Source organism: Emydura macquarii, unplaced genomic scaffold (assembly GCF_026122565.2).
Source record: "Emydura macquarii macquarii isolate MOO-44397 ecotype Brisbane River unplaced genomic scaffold, CSIRO-AGI_Emac_v2 contig_2365, whole genome shotgun sequence".
NCBI lineage: Eukaryota > Metazoa > Chordata > Testudines > Chelidae > Emydura > Emydura macquarii.
The window spans coordinates 3,424,860-3,444,853 of NW_027132502.1; the positions used below are offsets into that span (position 1 = coordinate 3,424,860).

The following is a 19,994-nucleotide window of genomic DNA, read 5'->3' on the forward strand; positions in this document are numbered from 1 at the left end:
GGCTCCACCGAACCTGGAAGCACAGACACTAGCAGCTAGGTGGTATTTATACAGAAAAGGGAACGCCGCTCCCTCCTCCTGGCTCCCCCTTGCCTGAGGAAGCTGCAGGGATCACTCTCCACTAGCGGCGCCTCCCCCTGGCCATGCTGGGGATGAGCACTGCGCTCCCCTCCCGTAGGGTCTCTCTTGTCATCCTCCCACCCTGCAGACCCCTCTTACTCCAGGAGCCTCAGAACTCCTCTTCGTGCCTCGGCCCTCTGGCCGGATCACAATCCACGTTCCCTTTCTGGGGGTAGCACAACAAAGTGTTTCCCGGACAGACTGTCCCAGGCTGGGCTTTGCCTAGCAGAGGAACCCAGGCCTGCTCTTTGCATCAGGGCTCTCTGGCTAGCACTGAACTGCTCTGCTATCCCTTACTGCTATTCCCCTGAGCCTTCTCCTACCTTCTTGGCTTCCCCCCATCTTTGGGCTTGCCAGCCTCCCCATTCCCTCCTCCCAGGGAGTAATTGCAGCCTTCCACTGTAGCCCATTTCCGTTGCCAGCTTCCTGGCATATATAAGCCCCACCTGTTCCCCCTAGCTGGGTGCCTTCTGCACTTAGGTCCCAGCCCTCCCTGGCTTCTCCAGGTGCAGCCTAGGCAGTTAAAAGGCCTACCTGGCCACCTTAACCCCTTCCAGTCCTGTGTGGGGGTGGCCAGCCCATCACAAGTATTATTAGGAAGGCGTGGGAAGAGATCCCTAAGCCCTGGGGCAAAAAGCCATCGCCCAGCCTCTTTATCCCTGCTTTGCATAATTGGTGGCACCTGTGCAAAATGCTACCATGCATGAGCAAGGGGAGAATTCTGATTTGCACCAATTTTCACTCCCTCTCCATGGGCCTTAAATGCCTCCAGAAAGTGCAGGGGAGCTGGGGCCTGAAAGCACAGCCCTGCTCTGAAAAGGGGCTGGTGGCACCCTGGGGATGTCCGTTGCGCCTCTGTGGCAAATGTGGTTAATTACCAGAGGTTTCTGGTCAGCCATTGTCTTGGGTGCTTAGCTACCCTGCTGATGGGCAGCCACATAAATCTTACGATGGTGTCTCAAACTTGGGATCTGGGTGGCAAGCTCAGTTCCTTCCGGTTTGCGCATCATCAGCCAACAGTGTCATGTGCAATGGCAAAGACTCGCAGAAAGAGCCACTTTCCTGCACGCTGGACAAGGCTCTTCGGTAGACTAAGAAAACCAGGCTTATTCCCTATGCTAGTGCAGAGCTTCTGCCTGGAACCAGCCCCAGCCTTCCCCCCGTCTGGCTTCAAGTGGCACGTTAAAGGCAAAATACGCAGCCTTGCGACAGATACTCTGCCGGCTAGATTCTGTCCTCACCGAGAGCCGTGCAAGCCCATGAGGTTCAAATTAGGATCTCACTCGCACCCCTGCCGCCTTCAAACCCCAGCGGTGCAGGGTGGTGGGAGGTTGAGGTCACTGCGAGAGAGGGAGGGTGCTAGTTCTGAGAGCTGCCCGCTCAGCAGTTCCCCCAGCACACGCAGGAGGTCGAGGGGTTGCATTGTTCATCGCTAGGCTGCTGCCAGTCCTGGATTAATGCAGTGCAAAGGAGGCCGGCTGGCAGCACTCTCCCCCGGCGGTGGGGAAGGAAGGCTGCTGGGTGAGCATGGTTCTGCTTTGCATGATGCCATCTGCTCCATAACCCGGGGCTCTGCAGTGCTCCTCTGAGTCTCCGGGATTGCTCCTCCGGGGCTCACACACCCCTATTAAGCTCTTTAAGATAGAGATCCACAATTTCCTCTCCGCAGAATGGTGGCGATTTATCATCAGAGTTTCCAGACGCCTCCGTGGTATGTTTCCCGCATGAAAAGCCTGTGATTTGTCATTCTGTGCCCTTCCTTTCCTCATAAATTGGGGTAATAGCAGCGAGGTCGCCTCCTTCTCCTCTGTGGAAATCTCTTCCGGGGACTCTCTAGTCCAGTGAGGAAGCAGGCTCCCATCTGCCTGGGTTCACAGGCGACTCGAGTTTGCTGGATCTCATTCTGGCTAGTTGCTCACATCATAAAACCATCTCAATTTAACACTTTCTTTGGCTGCACGCTTTTGGGGGCAGGGACCCTCTCTTTGTTACCTGTTTGTGCAGCGCCTAGCACAGCGGGATCCTCGCCTCTTGGCGCTACCAGCCTACAAATACACCATAATACTTAATAACAACCGAATCGCCTGGCTCAGCCCGGGACTGGAAAAGCTGGGGGGGGGGGGGTGGGGGGGCGCTGCAGATCGAGCCTGGGGTGCACTGCCAGATCTCTGTGTGTGGGGAGCCCAGGCTGGGATCAGGGGTGTCATTTCAGAAAAATTCGTGGGGGGGGGGGGCAAAGTTGCATCAGAAGATTATATGTGATCCTATTATATCCTGCAAAGCCAGGGGAGAGGGGTGCAAAAAGTGGGGCATACAGACCCATGTAAAGTTGGTGGGGAAGCCAAGGTCTGGCGAGGCAACTGCCTTCCTGTGCCCCATAGCAAATGACACCCCCTGGCTGGGACAGCCAGGCTTGCGGGTCAGGACTGAGGGGCATGGGCAGAGCTGTGGGGTGGGGGGAGCCCAGGGCTGGAATGGAGGGACTGAAGGGGGAGGGGGGAGTCTGCAGGGCAGGACGGGGAGGCATTGGCAGAGCAAAGGGGGTTCCAGCCCCTCACACGACCATTTCCCTGGGACGCAACCTACCAACAGCATGGGTCCCACTGGGATACTTAGTGTCCATTCAGTCCCTGTTGACTGGGTGCCCCACAGCCTGCCCCACTCTCTCTTGGTCGCCAGCTGCCTCATCCTGGCCGAATCCCAGGTCGTCCGTGTCCTCCTGCCACCTTTGACATGGTCAGTCCTGCTCCAGGTGAACTGGTCCCTCCTTGGCTCTCAGGACTCCAGGTCCTCCTGGGAATCCTTCTACCGCTCCGGTTGTTGCCTCAATGTCCACCCACTTCCCAGTGCCCCTCTCTTCTGGGGTCCCACCGGGCATCTGTCCTTGGCTCCCTCCTCTTCTCTCTGGTCTAACCCTCTCTCTGGGGGAATCTCATCTGGCCACAAGACTTTAACCACCATCTGCACATCACTGATCCATACAACTACCCCGCCACGGCCGATCTGTCCCCGTCCTGCAGCTCATCGCAGACACACAGACTTTAAAGTCAAAGGGGCCCATCATGACCATCTAGTCCAGTGGTACCCAAAGTGTGGGGGATGCCCCCCTAGAAGGGTCACAGAAGAACGTGCGGGGGTGGGGTGCAGCAAGGTCCAGGCCAGCCCCCCCGGGGGGCGGGGAGGGAGCACCACCCAGCCCCGCTTTGGCCCCGCTCTTGCCCCCGGCCCTTCTCCTGGTCCCGGCCGCGCTGAGCCCGGCCCCAAGCCTCTCCGGACCCGGCTGCAGTCCTGGCCCCGGACACAGCTCTAGCTGCTGGTGGGGTGTGGACCAGGCCAGGGGGGAGGCTTCTGCTTCGTGAGGCTAGCGCTGGGGGTGGATGAGCCCTGGCAGAGCTTTCAAGGGGCGAGGAAGGAAGCAGGGGTATTGAGGAGCTGGGGGTGTCAGGCTCTCCTTGCTCACACTACGGACTCCCATAGACCCTAAAAGCACACGGCTCCGGGCAGCAGAGACTAGACTGGGCCTTGATTCACGCTGAGGACGCTGTCTATAAAGGATATTCCATCGCAATTAATCACACCGGGGGTCCTCGAGCGTCATTCGCGTGGCAGCTGGTGCTTAATGAAATGGTATTGACCGACGATTAAAGAGCTGTTCCCTTGAGGTGCTGCGGCCCGGCGGCGGCTGTATATCACCGCTCAGTGCTAGCCCTGGATAAACGGCTGGTGAATAGTCATCGAGGTGCAATTTCTCTCGTCCAAACTCATGGCCCTGTTGACAGCAAATGGGCAAGCGGCGGGAGATCAGGAACCTCCAGCGGGAGTGTTCCTGCCTAGACCTCCTGCTCTCCTCTGCGCTAATGGCAGATTAAGGGAGAGGAAACTCGATCAGTATTGATGCTTGGGGCCGTGATTGTTTCCTCCCAGAGAGGTTTTGCTGCTGTGGGGCCCGGGCCTGCTGATTGCGATGGGAACTGGGAGAAGCCAGTGCGAAGTTAAGGGGATCAGGCCGAGAAATGGCGCTGGGAGGGCTGGATTCCCCCCGGCCAGATTCATCAGCATTCCCCGAATGACCCGGAACTCCAGGACCCGCAAACTAGGGGGGGAATATCACAAGACAGACAGTCCTTCCCTGAGCACCCTGGAAGGGCGTTGTGCGTAGCTGCCAACGGGGCCAGGGAACACAGAGGATGGGTTTGTTGACGCGCTGGAGTGCCTTGTGCGACTGCAGTTGCTGCAGCGGAACAGGGGAAATACGGATTCTCCCAGCACCGTGACTCCCAGGTTTGAGGCTGGATGCAGGAGAGACATAGCCCCATGTGGGGCTCAGAGAGTGGCTCCAAGCAGCCAGGGTAATGTCCCCCAGCCGCTGCTCCAACAGGCAAAGGCCAACGGGCAGGGATGGGCATGATCCAGAATCCCGGGATGGAAGAGCTCCAAACCCACAGCCCAGCTCAGCTCACAACGCCCTCCCCACCCCAGGGCTCTAGGATCTAAACCCCAAGAAGTGACTTCTTCCTTCTTCCTAAAGCCAGCTCTGGGTAACCCCAGAAGCAGCCCTCTGCTCTGTACGCAGGGGAATCCTGCCGGGGGAGAAGGATCTTTGCAGGCATCAATCGCAGTGCCAGCAGCCTGGACTCTCTCTGGAGGAGTCTGCCGTGAACCTGGGCCAGGAGGAGAGAGAGAGAACAGGGTTCTGCATGGCTGGCGTTGAACTTCCACGGCCGTGCTGCCTATGCACCTAATTCCTCTCCGTGTTCAGAGACTGGGGCCCGGGCCCACACCAACTCTATCCCCAAACGCCCCCTGCTCAGAAACAAGCCAGGCAGCAGTTCCTCTGGTCGCCTTCCCTCATTCTTTATGGGACAGGAAAACAGGGTCTGGGGCACGCTTCACGGGCCTGAGCTGACATGCACCAAACTCAGCACAAAGGCTGCAGGCCCAGGTTCTCTGAGATGTGGAGCGGCTGCTTAGCAGGGTCTGGTTAACTCCTCCCAGACAGGAAGGCTGCTCTATATAAATGTCGATATTGCCCAATAGTGGATACATTCGAATTCAGATGAGATTAGGGAGTTTCTCAAAATCCTCCATGGCGCACGCACAGGTTTGGCAGTGATCTAGTCTTAGGGCTAAGAGGAAGGGTGGCATCGCAGCTGGCCTTTCATCGTCTGACTATTTCCTCTTTGTGGGCAGGGCGGTCACAGGGGAATCAAGGGCATCGATCGGAAGGAATAATTGATTGCTCCTTCCAACTCAGAGAAGTGCAGCCGCTCGAGCTGCGCTCCTTGACACTTGGTGACATTTCCTGAATGCTGTGTCTGAAGGGTCGGCTGCAGATTGTTCATTCACAATCCATTTGCAATGTCTCTGGATCACGGGAGTACTTCTGAGGTCACGGCCCCGGCAAGAGGCACCAGGACGCTATGGTTTATGGTCTGGGCTCTGGATGGGGTGGCAGCAGAGGCTGGCATGTTATAGGATTAGGGTCTGTGCTCTGTCATTTACAACCATCTAGCCAGCACCTGGCCCAGATTATGAGCTGGCTTACTCTCTGCCCAGAGATCTGAAAGCACTTCATATCCTTATGCCCATTTTATAGGTGGAGAAATTGAGACAGAGATGAAGGGATTTGCCCAAGGTCACATAATACGTCAATAGCAGGGACAGGAACAGCTCCCAGGAGTCCTGACTGCCAGCCTGGTGCCTCTTGCACTGGGTAATGCTGCCTCCTTTCAGATGAACAATCATCCAAATAATAATCATGAGAAACGGGAAGTCGGAGAACAAAGCCGGTCACTGAAAGGTGACTTGGTGAATTTGGACACGGTTACAGTCTAAGAAAGGGCCTGACCAAAGCCCACTGAAATCACTTGAAAGGTTCCCATTGACTGATTGGATCATGCCCTAAGTGAGAGGTAGGGATAAATTAAGGGATTACGAGTCCGTTTGTTGGGGTATTTAGCAAGCAGGGTCAGTGGGATTCACAGCCTGCTTCAATCTATTTACTCAGAAATCCCATGGATGTTTCTACTCCTAGTGTCCATCTTATTACAGCACAAATCGGGCAGAAATGCACGGGAGCCAATTGTGCGTCAGGAGCAGTGGTTCTTAAAAAAGCAGGATTCCCGTCCTGAAAACATACGAACGGCCATGCTGAGTCAGACCAATGGTCCCTCTAGCCCAGTATCCTGCCTTCCAATGCCAGGTGCATCAGAGGGAATGAACAAAGCAGGGCAATTATCAAGCTTCTGGCAGTCAGAGATTTAGGGACACCCAGAGCATGGGGTTGTGTCTCTGACCATTCTGGCTAACAGGCATTGATGGACCTGTCCCCGATGAACTTATCTAATTCTTTTTTTAACCCAGTTATGCTTTTGGCCTTCACAAGATCCTCTGGCAAGGAGTTCCACAGGTTGTCTGTGCGTTGTGTGAAGAAGTACTTCCTTGTGTTTGTTTTCAATCTGCTGTCTATTAATATTGGGTGACCTCTGGTTCTTGTGTTATGTAAAGGGGTAATGTTCATTTTTCTCCACACCAGTCATGATTTTATATCATACCCCCCCTTAGTCATCTCTTCTCCAAGCTGAAAAGTCCCCATCTTTTTAATCTCTCCTCGTATGGAAACTGTTCCATACCCCTAATAATTTTTGTTGCCCTTCTTTGTACTTTTTCCAATTCTAATTTATCTTGTTTGAGATGAGGTGGCCAGAACTGCACCCAGTATTCAATGTGTGGGCGTGCCATGGATTTATAAAGCGGCATTACGATATTTTCTGTCTTGTTATCTATCCTTTTCCTAATGGTTCCTAACATTGTTAACTTGTTTGACTGCTGCTGCATACTGAGCAGATGTTTTCAGAGAATTATCCACGATGAAGCTGAGATCTCTTTCTTGAGTGGTAACAGCTATTTGAAACCCCATCATTTTGTATGGCTAGTTGGGATTATGTTTTCCAATGTGCAATACTTTGCACTTAGCAACAATGAATTTCTTCTGCCATTTTGTTGCTTAGCCACCTAATTTTGTGAGGTCTCTTTGTAACTATCCACAGTCATTTTTGGACTTAACTATCTTCAGTAATTTAGTATCGGTTACAAACTTTGCCACCTCATTGTTTACCCACTTTCCCAGATCATTTATGTTGCACAGCACTGGTCCCAGTACAGATTCTTGGGGGACTCCACTATTTACGTGTCTTCATTCTGATAACTGACCATTTATTTCCCTCTGTCTCCTATCTTTTAACCAGTAACTGATCCAGGAAAGGATCTTCCCTTTTATCCCATGACAACTTACTTTGCTTAAGAACCTGTGGTGAGGGACCTTGTCAAAGAACTTGTGGTGTGGGACCTTGTTTCTGAAAGTCCAAGAGCACTATATCCACTGGATCACCCTTGTCCACATGCTTGTTGACCCCCTCAAAGAATTCTAATAGACTGGTGAGGCATGATTTCCCTTTACAAAAGCCATGTTGACTCTTTCCTCAACATATCTAGGTGTCTGATCATTCCATTCTTTACTATAGCTTCTACCAATTTGCCTGGTACTGCAGTTCAGTTTACCAGCTTGAGATTGCCAGGATTGCTTCTGGAGCCTTTTTAAAAAATCAGCGTTACATTAGCTATCCTCCAGACGTCTGGTACAGAGGCTGATTTAAGCGATAGGTTACATACCACAGTGAGTAGTTCTGTAATTTCATATTTGAGTTCCTTCAGAAATTTTGGGTGAATCCCATCTGGATCTGGGGACTTATTACTGTTTAATGTCTCAATTTGTTCCAAAATGTCCTCTATTGACACCTCCGTCTGGGACAGCTCCTCAGATTTGTCACCTAAAAGGAATGGCTCAGGTGTGGGAATCTCACTCACATCCTCAAGTCTTGAAGATCAATGCAAAGAATTCATTTAGCTTCTCTGCTGTATCTCCTCCAGGGAAAGTCAAGGCGAAGTGCAATTGGGTTTATACCAAGCAGAAACACTGGGGTGGAGGGGAGAGGAACCAGCTTGAGAGAGGGAAATAATTGGAGACCGACAAAGAAGAATAGTCGTGGGTTTAATTCTCAAGTCAAGTGACAATCAGCTCATGCGCACCGGACAGACCCTCAGAGAGAGAACCCCACGCGCCCGGGATAGCTGCCGATGTCGGAGGAGGGGCTGCTGCGCTGGGGAGGGACGGGGGCAAGGGGGTGAAAGGAAGAGAGGGAAGTGGAGAGGGAGAGCGAGCGTCTGCTGCACGGGTGCCAGCACTGCACTTTGTGTCAGCTGTTAATAAATGGATAAGAGACGGCTCTGTTGTTAGGAAAAGTTCCCATGTTTATGTGGGGAGGGTGAATTATCTTCCATGGCTCACAGGCTCCAAAACACAGGAACCGTCCAGGGAAATGGTGAGTCAGCCTCACACACCCGCCCTTACTCCTTCACTGGGGATGGAGTAAAACCAGCCCCTCTTGCCTCCAGCCTGGCCCCGGCAACTCAGCCAGGGAGGCCCGGCGGCCGGTTCCTTCTGATTTATCTACAGTCCCTCACTGGCAGGCAGAAGAGGAAGGCGAGGGGCAGCCAGGTGTCAGACTGAGCTCCCCACACCTTGCTGGGGGGGGCTCTCAGCGAAGGTCTTCTCAGCCACAGCTGCCACAGCCTTGCCCAGAGCTGCGGAGGCAGAGGTGTGGAGAAAAGCTGGGGGTGGGACTCCTAAAGGTCCCGGCCCCAGAGAATCAGACCCTGATCTTTGGTATTTTTTTAAAGCCACGTGAATTTTGGGGACCCGGGGGCGGGTGATGCTGGGAACCGATTCCCTGCACTGTCTTAGGAGCAAGGGGAACTTGGGGGATAAATGGGGGCACCCAGTGGGGGGTCAGGGTATTGGAGAAAGTTGGCCTGGGAGAGCCTGGAAGAGGGATGGTTGTGTGGTGGTAGGAAGGAGAGAGCCTCCTGGGGGTCGTGGGACGGTGGCGGGTGTGAATGAGGCTGGCAGGGAACCATGGCTCCCGAGGGACATCGTGACACGACCCTCTTGTGACTGAAATGTCACCCCCAGGCAGCCTGGCGTGATTCCGCCACAACGTCGCCATGTCACACTGTGCCCCCGGCTCCCGGCTGTGGGTGGCCCTGCGGGGCAGGGCGGTGTGTCAGCAGAGACGTGCTGGAGCCGCAGGCTGGGATTAGCAGGGAGACGTCTCCCAGCAGGGAGGCAGCGGGAATCCGTCGCCCTATGACCGAGGCAGCTGGAGGGGCACTGTTAGCCCATGACCATGGCGCAGAGTTACGGAGGCTGTGGCTAGTCACACAGTGGCCATGTCTGAACCTCTGGGCCTCAGTTGTCAGGAGAAAGAAGCCTGATCCCTTAGCTGCTTCATAGAGTCATAGATGAATCCTAGATGATGAGGATTGGGAGGGACCTCAGGAGGTATCTAGTCCAACCCCCTGCTCAAAGCAGGACCAACCCCAACTAAATCATCCCAGCCAGGGCTTTGTCAAGCCCCACCTTAAAAACCTCTAAGGATGGAGATTCCACCACCTCCCCAGGTAACCCATTCCAGTGCTTCATCACCCTCCTAGGGAAAAAGCTTTTCCTAATATCCAACCTAGACCTCCCCCACTGCAACTTGAGACCATCGCTCCTTGTTCTGTCATCTGCCACCACTGAGAACAGCCTAGCCCCATCCTCCCTGGAACCCCCTTTCAGGTAGTTAAAGGCTGCTATCAAATCCCCCTCATTCTTCTCTTCTGCAGACTAAACAAGCCTAGTTCCCTCAGCCCTCCTCATAAATCTTGTGCTCCAGCCCCCTAAATCATTTTCGTTGCCCTCCGCTGGATTCTTTCCAATTTGTCCACATCCTTCCTGTAGTGGGGGGCCCAAAACTGGACACAGTACTCCAAATGTGGCCCCACCAGCAGGGAATAGAGGGGAATAATCGCTTCCCTCGATCTGCTGGCAATGCTCCTACTAATGCAGCCCAGTATGCCGTTAGCCTTCAGTCCCCATTGCCCTCCACAGGGAAGAAGAAGCTGGGGTCAGTGGAGATCACCTGCCTCTCACTCACCTTTCGCTTGCTATTTCGTCCCTCCCTGCACAAAGTCACTCCGGTGCTGCCAAACACACCAGACAACGCCCTGCGGCCAGACGGCACTACCACCACGCCACGCCTGCAGGGGCTAAGAGGTTGCAAAGGCCCGGCCGGGGGAAGGGGATACCAGGCAGGGAAGCGTTAACACCCCACCCCTCTGAACCCAAGGTCTGGCTTTGCTTGTACCCTCATGCCGTGGCATAGCCCCTGGTGAGCTCGGCCTCCGGGGGGTGGGATTGGAAATAATGCCAGGGCAGTGCTAGCGGGTGGCACAGCAAGAAGACACAGAAGCGGGTGACTAGACACGGCCTTTCCAACCCCCTCTCTGTCAGTGTGTCCCTCCAGAAGCCCAACTCGAGGGGAGGGCCTGGCGGGGTCCTCAGGGGAAGGGCGTCTCGTGCTTCTCGGTGTTCTCCCGCACCGCGACCATCTCCTCCTCCTCCACGCCGGCCAGGGGCAGCCCGTTGCCGGCGGGCACGTGCTCACACACCGTGCTGCGGGTGGTGACCCGGGTGACGCTGGGCGAGTACTTCCTGGAGCCCAGCCTCCGTAGACGCCGGTGGCACATCACCTCCTTGAACATCTCCCGGAAGCGCGTGGACATCAGGTTGTAGAGGATGGGGTTGGCGGCCGAGCTCAGGTAGAAGAAGACCCCGGAGATGATGTGGACGTACTGGAACATGTGCAGCATCCGGCCCGTCCAGTTGGAGACAAAGCTCCAGACGAGGCGGTCTGTGTGGAAGGGGGCCCAGCAGATCCCGAATACGACCACCAGCACGACTGGAAGGAAGCGGAGAAACAGGCATTAGGTGGCCATTGTGGGAGGGGAGGGGGCGGTGCGTCGGTCCCTGACCATCACTGATCGGATGATGCAGGTTATTTCCTGCCGCCTTGGCTTTGCCTTCGCTGCGTTAATTGCCATGTTCTCTCTCTGCTGAAAAGGAAATGCTGCAGTGCACGACACTGACAAAAGCATGCATCGTGCCCCGTTTAACGCCCGGCTCATGTAGGACAGCACGGGTGGCCCAAGGATTGGGGGGGGGGGGTCGGTTGGGCCCTTAGGTAACCTAGGTTCAATTGCTGGCTGTACCACAGAGGGATAACAGCCTACCAATGCTACCGCCTAATGGAATTACTTCTTTACCTGAAGTACTAAAGGTTCTTTCCCTGCTGATGACTCACTTGGGGGTGTGATATGCACATCTCACTCGCTATCCTATGGTAAACACCCATGTCTTTCATGGCCCTCAGGGTCATTGATTTACTGCCTCTTTATTATTTACTGCAGCTGGAATCGTGCAGCCATGGAAAGGGGAAAATGTCCTTACAGTAAATGAGACATAAAAGGATTTTGTGGCTGCAGGATGGGAAGAGAGACAACAGAAAACGTCAGGAGGTTTTGTTTGGTTCTGTCTGGCAGGCATGCCGGTAGGCCTACATTTCCTCAAATCTATTCTACTGATTTATTTTAATGTTATATTAGGGGTCGGGGGGAAGGCATAAGAACAGAGTGGGTGGCTGGCAGTTGAAATGAAGCCCAAATACCACTTTGATGGGCATGATAGATAGATAGATAGATAGATAACCACACCATGTCACCCAGCAGTTCATTGGTTTTGCATCCTGGTCACATGGTTTGCAACATACCACAAGGCATGGTGTGTATTCAGTAGAGTTAATGAAATCACCAGCTTATAAAAAGCTAATAAATCATAGAATCATAGAGTTGGAAGGGACCGCAGGAGGTCATCTAGTCCAACCCCCTGCTCAGAGCAGGACTAATCTCAGCTAAATAATCTCAGTAAGGGTTTAGTCAAGCCGCAGCTTAAAAACCTCTAAGGATGGAGATTCCACCACCTCCCTAGGTAACCCATTCCAGTGCTTCACCACCCTCCTAGTGAAAAACTTTTTCCTAATGTCCAACCTAGACCTCCCCCCCTGCAACTTGAGACCATCGCTCCTTGTTCTGTCATCTGCCACCACCGAGAACAGCCTAGCTCCATCCTCCCTGGAACTCCCTTCAGGTAGTTAAAGGCTGCTATCAAATCCCCCCTCATTCTTCTCTTCTGTAGACTGAATAAGCCTAGTTCCTTCAGCCTCTCCTCATAAGTCGTGCTCCAGCCCTCTAATCATTTTTGTTGCTCTCCGCTGGACTCTCTCTAACTTCTCCACATCCTTGTTGTAGTGGGGGGCCCAAAACTGGACACAATACTCCAAATGCGGCCTCACCAATGCCAAATAGAGGGGAATGATCACTTCCCAGTTAGTTGTTTTAATAACTGGCTAATCAGGTTGTTATAGAATCCAGCAAATCAACAGACTGCGTATAGCCATCCATAGCACGTCCTACGCCGGGCTGTAACAGGCTTATAACATCTATTAACCCCTTATAAACCATTTATAAATCAAACCCTAATATAAAGTGTGCCCTGGTTCTCTACTCTCATAAGAACGGTCATACTAGGTCAGACCAAGGGTCCATCTAGCCCAGGGGCCTGTCTTCCAACAGTGGCCAAGGCCAGGTGTTTCAGAGGGAATGAACAGAGCAGGGCAATTTTCGAATGATCACCCCCTGCCATCTAGTCCCAGCATCTGCAGTCTGTGCGTTTCCCTGCGGCTATCCCATCGCTCCCCCGCTCCCCTCTGATTTACTGGACTTTCACCCAGTCTCAGTGGGTCTTTCTTTTCCTCGCCCCGGCTGTTCTTTCGGCTCCGTTCTGACCTCTCTCTGCTGCTGCTGCCCACTGCCAGGCGAGGAGTTGCTAACGTGCTGCTAGCTGGGTGTTTGCGGTCACATTAACCGGCATTGGCCGTGGTCCCTTTTCCGGTTGTTATCCTGTCTGCAGTGTTTGTTTCTCCTTCACCTTCCCCCAGCTCCTTGGCAAACACAGCTTCTTTCCCCGACGACCCCAGAGAGGGCTGAGGCTGTCGTCCCAGGATACACTGGTAGAAATCAGGTGCCTGTTCTCAAAGGTTTTGTTTATCCTGGTTAAATACGCGGCCCTGGCACCGCCGAGAACGGAGCAGCGTCGTCGCTGTTCTCCAGGCCCCGCAGAGCAGGCTACGGAGCCTGCGCGTGGATTCTCCCGGGCCAGCGACTGGTGCCAGACGTGCAGCCTTCCCAGCGGCAGCCATGGGGTCATGAGAAAACCCGGCTCCCATCTCTGCTCCCCCCAGGCCTGACCAGCAGCTGAATATCCTGCCCCCCCCCCCCCTTACAAGGCCGCACAGGGTCAGGGTCCAGGAACCAGGGTCCAAAACTGTGCCTGGGGCGTTGGCGGACGTCGAGCGGTTCAGCAGTTCTCTAGTGCACAGCGTCCTCCCTCCCCGCGCGCCACACGTGCCGGGACGCAGCGCCCGGTTCCAGCGCACTGCGCCTCCCGGGGGGAGACCCCCGCCACGATTCCCGGGGGACCCGGCGGGCGCTTGGCACCACTGAGGTGCATCGTTACGATGCGTGGAGCCTGGTCAGGGCGCTTGGCGCTTGCTTCACGGGGAAAGGGACCGGGGCGTAACCCCAGCTGTGAGAGCACCCTTCAGACGCGTTCCCCCGCCAGAGGACGCTAAGAAGAGAGAGGGCTCGAGGCGGGCGGGTTGTCGGCGAAAGGTCTCTGGGAGGGAGGGAGGAAGGTGGTTTGACCTGCAGAAAGGTGTGAAGGGCGGGGGGGGGGGGGAGGAGGAGATGAGGCTGTTTCGAGGATGGGTTGGAGGCAGTGGGGTAAATCAAGGGGCCGCTAGACTGAAGAGCAGGCTACATTTCCCAGGGGAGAGCGCGATGGGGAAAGGGCCTGGGCGAGGCTTTGGCTGCCTGTGAATCTCCCAGGCCGGCTGGAGGCTGCAGGGGGGTGGGTGGCACTGACGGCCGTGGCTGGGGGGATTCTGAGGCTTCCGGGTGAGGCCTGCTCAGCTCCCTGCACCCCCCCTCACTAGTGATCTTCTGCTAGGGACCAAGTCCCTGGCTCTGCCCCATCCCATCTTTGGGTGCACAGAGCTGGGACCAGTGCTCTAAGCCCCTTGTGCCACGTGGGACCCCAGCGTCTTGGCTGCCCTCCGCCCCCTGCACCCTTTCTGTCTCCGGGACAGCTGGCTCGGCCCGTGCGTCTCGGCTCCACGGCCCCAGTCAGGACAGAACATGGGGGGGCAACGTCTCGCCCCGGCAGCCAGGCGTGCGCACTGCCAGCAGAGCACTCGAGGGGAGCGGCAGGGTCATGCCCACCCGAGGGCCAGCTCGGATGGCATGCATCAGATTGCAGCGCCATGCAGACCAGGTGAACTCCTGCCTGCCCGGCTGGCTGAGGACATCCCACACTTTCGGCAGAGCAGGAGGCCAGAGAAGGATTTCAGTCCTTTCAGGAATTCTGATCCAGGGGACAGAAATGTTCCAGCTAACCCAGACGTTGGTTAATCGGGATTTATGCTCCTAACATCCCTCCCCTGCTGCAACACAAACGACAAGCCAGCTAGATTAGAGAGAAATGCAGCTGTTTCTGGGGTGGAGCGCCGCCGTGACACACTGCAGAACGAGGGGCGAAAAAGACATTTGGGCCAAGGTCACTGGGACAAACCACTGTTCTCATGGGAAGGGCCCTGGGATCATTCGTGTCTGTGCAGAGCAGATAGGAGCCCGGTTTTTATCTCCCACATAGGACTCAGACTGTCATGTCGGGAGGATGAAGGGTCCCTGCGATCGATACTCCCAGGGGGCCCAGGAATTTCAAACCTAATGCCCAGGCAGCGCCTCTGTTTGGCTCAAGCTGGAGCAATGCATTCTGGGACATGTAGTCTCTGCTGGTCGCACCTCTGCCTTAGAGGGCAGGCACAGGGAGCGTTGCTGGCTGCTGCGTAGGGCCACATGGTCAGTGAAATTGCCTCGGGGCAGCGGGACGGCGTGTGAGATGGGAGCCAGGTCCGTTCCCCAGGTGCCCGCCTGCCAGGTCGCAGTGCGCCTGGGGAATCCTGCCCTTAGCACTGAGACAGGGCTAAGTATTATCTAGGGCATCCCCGACGGGTGTTTGTCTAACCCGCTCTTAAACACTTCCAGCGACGGTGATTCCACGGCCTGCCTAAGCAATTCGATCCAGTGTTTAACTACCCCGACCGGTCGGCAGCTTTTCCGAATGTCTGACCTAAATCTCCCTTCCTGCAAACCCACTACTTCTTGTCCTGGCCTCAGCGGTTAAAACAATTTATCACCTTCCTCTTTATAACAACCTTTTACATACGTGAAGCCTGTTATCCTGCCCCCCTCAGTCTTCTCTTCTCCAGACTAAACTAACCCGGTTTTTCCAATCTTTCCTCAGACATCGTGTTTTTCTTGCTCTCCTCTGGACTTTCTTCAGTTTGTCCATTTCTTTCCCAAACTGTGGTGCCCAGAACTGGACACAAAACCCCAGTTGAGGCCTTAACAGAGCTGGTGAGCATGGAAGAATTACTTCTCACGTCTTGCTTATAACGTTCCTGCCAATACATCCCAGAATTAGGTTCTCTTTTTTGGCAGCAGCAGCTGCAAACTCATCGACAACTCATATTTAGTCTGTGATCCACGATAACCCCCAGATCCTTTTCTGCAATGCTCCTTCCTAAGCCGTCATGTCCCATTTTGTATGTGTGCAATCGGTTATTCCTTCCTAAGCGGCGGACTTTGCATTTGCCCTTAATGAATTTCTTTCTCTGTATTTCACACCATCTCTGCAGTCGGGCAAGAGCGTTCTGAATCCTAATCCTGTCCTCCAAAGTGCTTGCAACCCCTCCAGCTCCGCTGCTGGGAAGAAGGGCGTTGGGTTACTTCCAGCCGCCGCACACTGCATTGTGGGATGGAGCTGGGAGGACCTGCTGATGCTTGTGGCTTCCCTGGAGAAGGGACACCTTTGCAGACAATGCTGCTCCAAGCCAGGCCTGTGCTAAAAACCCAGGCACTGCAAGCAAGCTGTTTGTGAAAAGCGGGGCCGGCTGCTGCGGGAGAACGCAAGGCCTTGTGCAGGCATGCGGCGCTCAGGACCGTCCCAGCCAGCACCTGTTTGTGATGCTAGCGCAGCCCCGCTGCTGGCTCTCTGCACAGCAAAGCCAGAAGAAAAGGGATTCAGCTCCCCCAGCTTGTTGATCTGCTCTCCGGGGGCGTCCGGGGAAGCGGGCTGTAGAAAGGATGTGAGGTCTGGTTAAGATCTCTCCCTCTGTGTCTTGTCAGGGCTGCTCCAGACATTTCTCCGCCACGTGGCTTTGCTTCTTGGCAAGCACAGGGCCTTCGCGCAGCCCAGCGCCATAGCACTGCTGCCCGGGGAGCGCTGCGGCTGAGCAGGCAGAGATGCAAAGCTCTGGCTAGCTGGGCCTTAATGAGCAGCTGGGGGAGCTGCTGGCTCAGATCTGTGATCTCCAGCCCGTGGCCAGTTCCCAGCTAGTTAGTGCTGTTGGAACAAAAGCCTCTTTCCCTAGCTGCTCCGCCAAGCCCGCACCACCCAGGACCACTGCAGGCGACTTTCCCAAGGTGGGCCGGGTCCTAGCAGCTCGGCAGTTAAAGAACCCCCGCCCGTCCTGGCTCCTGTGGGCCCAGCCGTCATCTCTCGCACTGAGGGTGGGGGGATGTTGCTTGAGACTCACCCCTCCAGACGAGAAGCCAACAGCAACTGTGCTAAGCATGCAGCGATTTCCCGGCTAGGCAGGCCGTGACACCTGACCCACGTGGCACCTGATGCCGTGGCATCTGATTCCAAGGCTCCGGATGCTAGGATGCCGTTTCCACCTGGGCCAAGTGGGGGCAACGTGCCCCCCCCCCCCCAATCAGAACAGTAACATTTTCCTCCCCACTTTCCCCAGCTGGAAAGCAGGACGCAGGCGAGAATTGGGGCCGAACAACGCCCTCTGCACATCTCGCTTTACAATAACACATCCGTCGCAGATCTCTGCTCACACGCAGGGCCGCCTCCACGTCTCCAGGAAGGCAGCGCCGCGCTGCAGTTACCTGCGTCCCCCTCCCGGCAATGCACCAGGCACTAATCCGCCACCAATGCACTGCAGCAATCGACAGCGCAGTCCCACCCCTCCGGCGTAGCACACGGCGCCGCTCTGCTACTACTACGGCACGGCGCTGAGATTCTGGAAAGGAACCCGAGGCATAACCCGGACAGTCATAACTCAGGACAGGGCCCGTAGCCTCTCTCTCTCTGTAAGGCACCAGGCATTCCTGTGGCTCTGCCTAATTAACCCAATAAACCCAAGCAATAATACGATGTATGAGTACCACAACGCACTCTCACGCATGCAGAGTGATCAGACAGCAAGTGTGAAAAATTGGGACCGGGGTGGGGGGTAATAGGTGCCTGTATAAGACAGAGCCCCAAATGTCGGCACTGTCCCTATAAAATGGGGACATCTGGTCACCCTGCACGCACGTCCCCTCCCTGTACGCCCAGCAACACACATGGCCAGCTCACGCTGCAGCACTGTACGGCCCCCACCAACCAACCTGTAAATGTGTGTCGGAAGACAACTGTAGACAACAAGTGCAGCAGCAACGTCACACTCACAGTGCCACACCAGCACTGCATGCATCTCTCTCTCACACACACACACACACACACACACACACACACACACAGAGTAAATACAGCCAAAGGGTCAGACCCTCCACTGGAATAGATCAGCGCAGTTCCGTTGACTTGGGTGGGACGACGTCAGTTTCTGCCTGCCGAGGATCTGCTCCCAGGCCCCCGTCTCACACCCAGGCAGGGGGTACCTATGTACAAGCTGAGGGAGGGGCTGGGTTTGTTAGCCGCCCTGAGACCCCAGCTGGCTGCGCTCCGGAGCGGTGCGCTGTGGAGGGGAAACGGACGGGTCCCGGCGGGCAGGTAGAGGGCAGGGGCTGCGGGTGCCTGGGGGGGAAGGGGAAATATGCCAAGACCTAGGATGGGGCAAGTCATGTCCAGCACGCTGGCCATCTCCAGAGCAGCTTTGGGGCCTTCACCCAGCCCCTCCTCATCTCCCCTGAAAATCCCACCCCCCCACGACTCGGCCGCTAGGACCGTGGGTGACGTATGGGAGTCCAGACAAGAGCCGCCTCCCAGCACTACCCAGGTGAGCTGGGGACCTGCTGCCAGGGCTGCTGGTGCCCCTAACTCCCGGTATCTCTGACGGACGCCAGACTCCTAAGCATCACTTAGCAGGGGGCTGGGTGGTTCTCCCCGTGCAGGGGGCTGGGTGCAGAGACTCCTTTAGCTGGAGGGGCAGGGGAGCTGATGCCCTGTCACCCAAGGATCCCTGGCTCGAATCCCATGGTCGGTTCCTCTCGGACTGGCACCGGATTAAGGGGGCGGCTGGACTCCCCCCAGGAGAATTGCTGGAGGGGAATCCTGCAGCGCTTTCCACAGCACGTGCGCCACTCGGCCAGGGGCTTGCAGAGAGACTGAACGGAGCCCGTTCCGCTCCCGAAGAGCCTTGCAGATCTGCAGCCCCCTTGGCCGCGCCCTGGCGCCGGGGTGCATCTGCCACCGCTCTGCCGAGTGGGGCACGGTTCCCTTTGGAGCTCTAGCTCGGTCCCGCACGCCAGTGGCTGCAAGAGGTGAGGGGGTCCTGCCCTCGCCACCCGGCGACAAGGCAGGCTGGGGATACCTCGCCCTGGGGATGCAACCGCGTCCCTCTGTGCCACGAGGGCGGGCGCAGGGGGCCAGCGCTGAACCAAGCGGGGAATCATGAGCCTCACCCCCCCCTCCACTTACACAGCATCTTAGTCACCTGCCTCCTCCTGACCTTCTTCTGCTGGGCACAGAGGCTGTGGTAGGTGTGGTCCCCGCCCGCTTTGGCCTCCAGGGCCTGCAGCATCTTCTCCTTCTTCAGCTGCAGCCCGATGAGCAGGTAGAGGATGCTGATGGTCCCCATGGGCAGGAAGAAGAAGAGGATGGTGGTGATCTGGATGATGAGGTTGTAGATCAGGCGGGGCTTCACCAAGGTGCAGATGGCCGAGTCCGGCACCAGCCCGCGCCCCGGCACTTCGAGGGGCTGGATCCCGTGCAGGCTGGTGTTGGGGATGGCGCACAGCATGGACATCACCCAGACGGTGATGATGACCCGCTTGGCGTGCTTCCGGGTCACCACGTACTTGGCCTTGAGCGGGTGCACCACGGCGATGTAGCGCTCCACGCTGAGTGCCGTCACATTGAGGATGGAGGCGAAGCAGACCGTCTCGAAGAGCAGCGTCTTGAAGTAGCAGCCCCCCGCTCCCAGCAGGAAGGGGTAGTTGCTCCACATCTCGTACAGCTCCAGCGGCATGCCCAGCAGCAGCACCAGCAGGTCGGAGACGGCCAGGCTGAAGAGGTAATAGTTCGTGGGCGTCCTCATGAACCGGTGGCGGACGATGACGAGGCAGGTGAGCGTGTTGCCCACGGCGCCCACCACAAAGATCAGCAGGTAGGTGGCGCAGACCGGGATGAAGAAACCGGATCTCCTGGGGCCCAGGTATTTGTCCCGCAGTTGCTCCACCGTCAGGTTCAAGTCCTTGGGGTCGACGGGGCTAAACACGGCCTCCTGCTGGCTTCTGTTGCACAGATCCGGGTAGCCCACGGGGAGGTCTCGGTGGGGCAGGGGGAACTCCAGGCCGGAGCAGTTGGCGTAGGGATGCATGGCCGCCCCGGCTGCAAAGAAACTGGACTGGATTAGAGAGAGGCCTTAAAACCACCCTCATTCCTGCCCCCCTCAGCAACTCCTCAACCTTCAGCTCTTCGCTGCCGGAGGCTCTCGGCTAGCGCTGGCCCCCGTGTCACAGGTGAGCCTTGAGAGGAGCGGGGTCATTGTCCCGGTGTAAAGACCAGGCGCCGTCTAGGAAGC

The 19,994-nt window shown here is 56.1% G+C and overlaps 1 protein-coding gene across 1 annotated transcript; it reads right to left on the reverse strand.

The window, feature by feature from the left end:
- Positions 1-10,560: 10,560 nt before the first annotated feature.
- On the reverse strand, positions 10,561-19,790 carry NMUR1 (neuromedin U receptor 1). The gene is made up of 2 exons (XM_067561048.1): positions 18,890-19,790; positions 10,561-10,961 (listed from the first exon to the last, which is right to left on the reverse strand). Exons 1-2 carry the CDS (start codon positions 19,788-19,790, stop codon positions 10,561-10,563), a joined length of 1,302 nt encoding a protein of 433 aa, XP_067417149.1.
- Between the last annotated feature and the right edge of the window lie 204 nt (positions 19,791-19,994).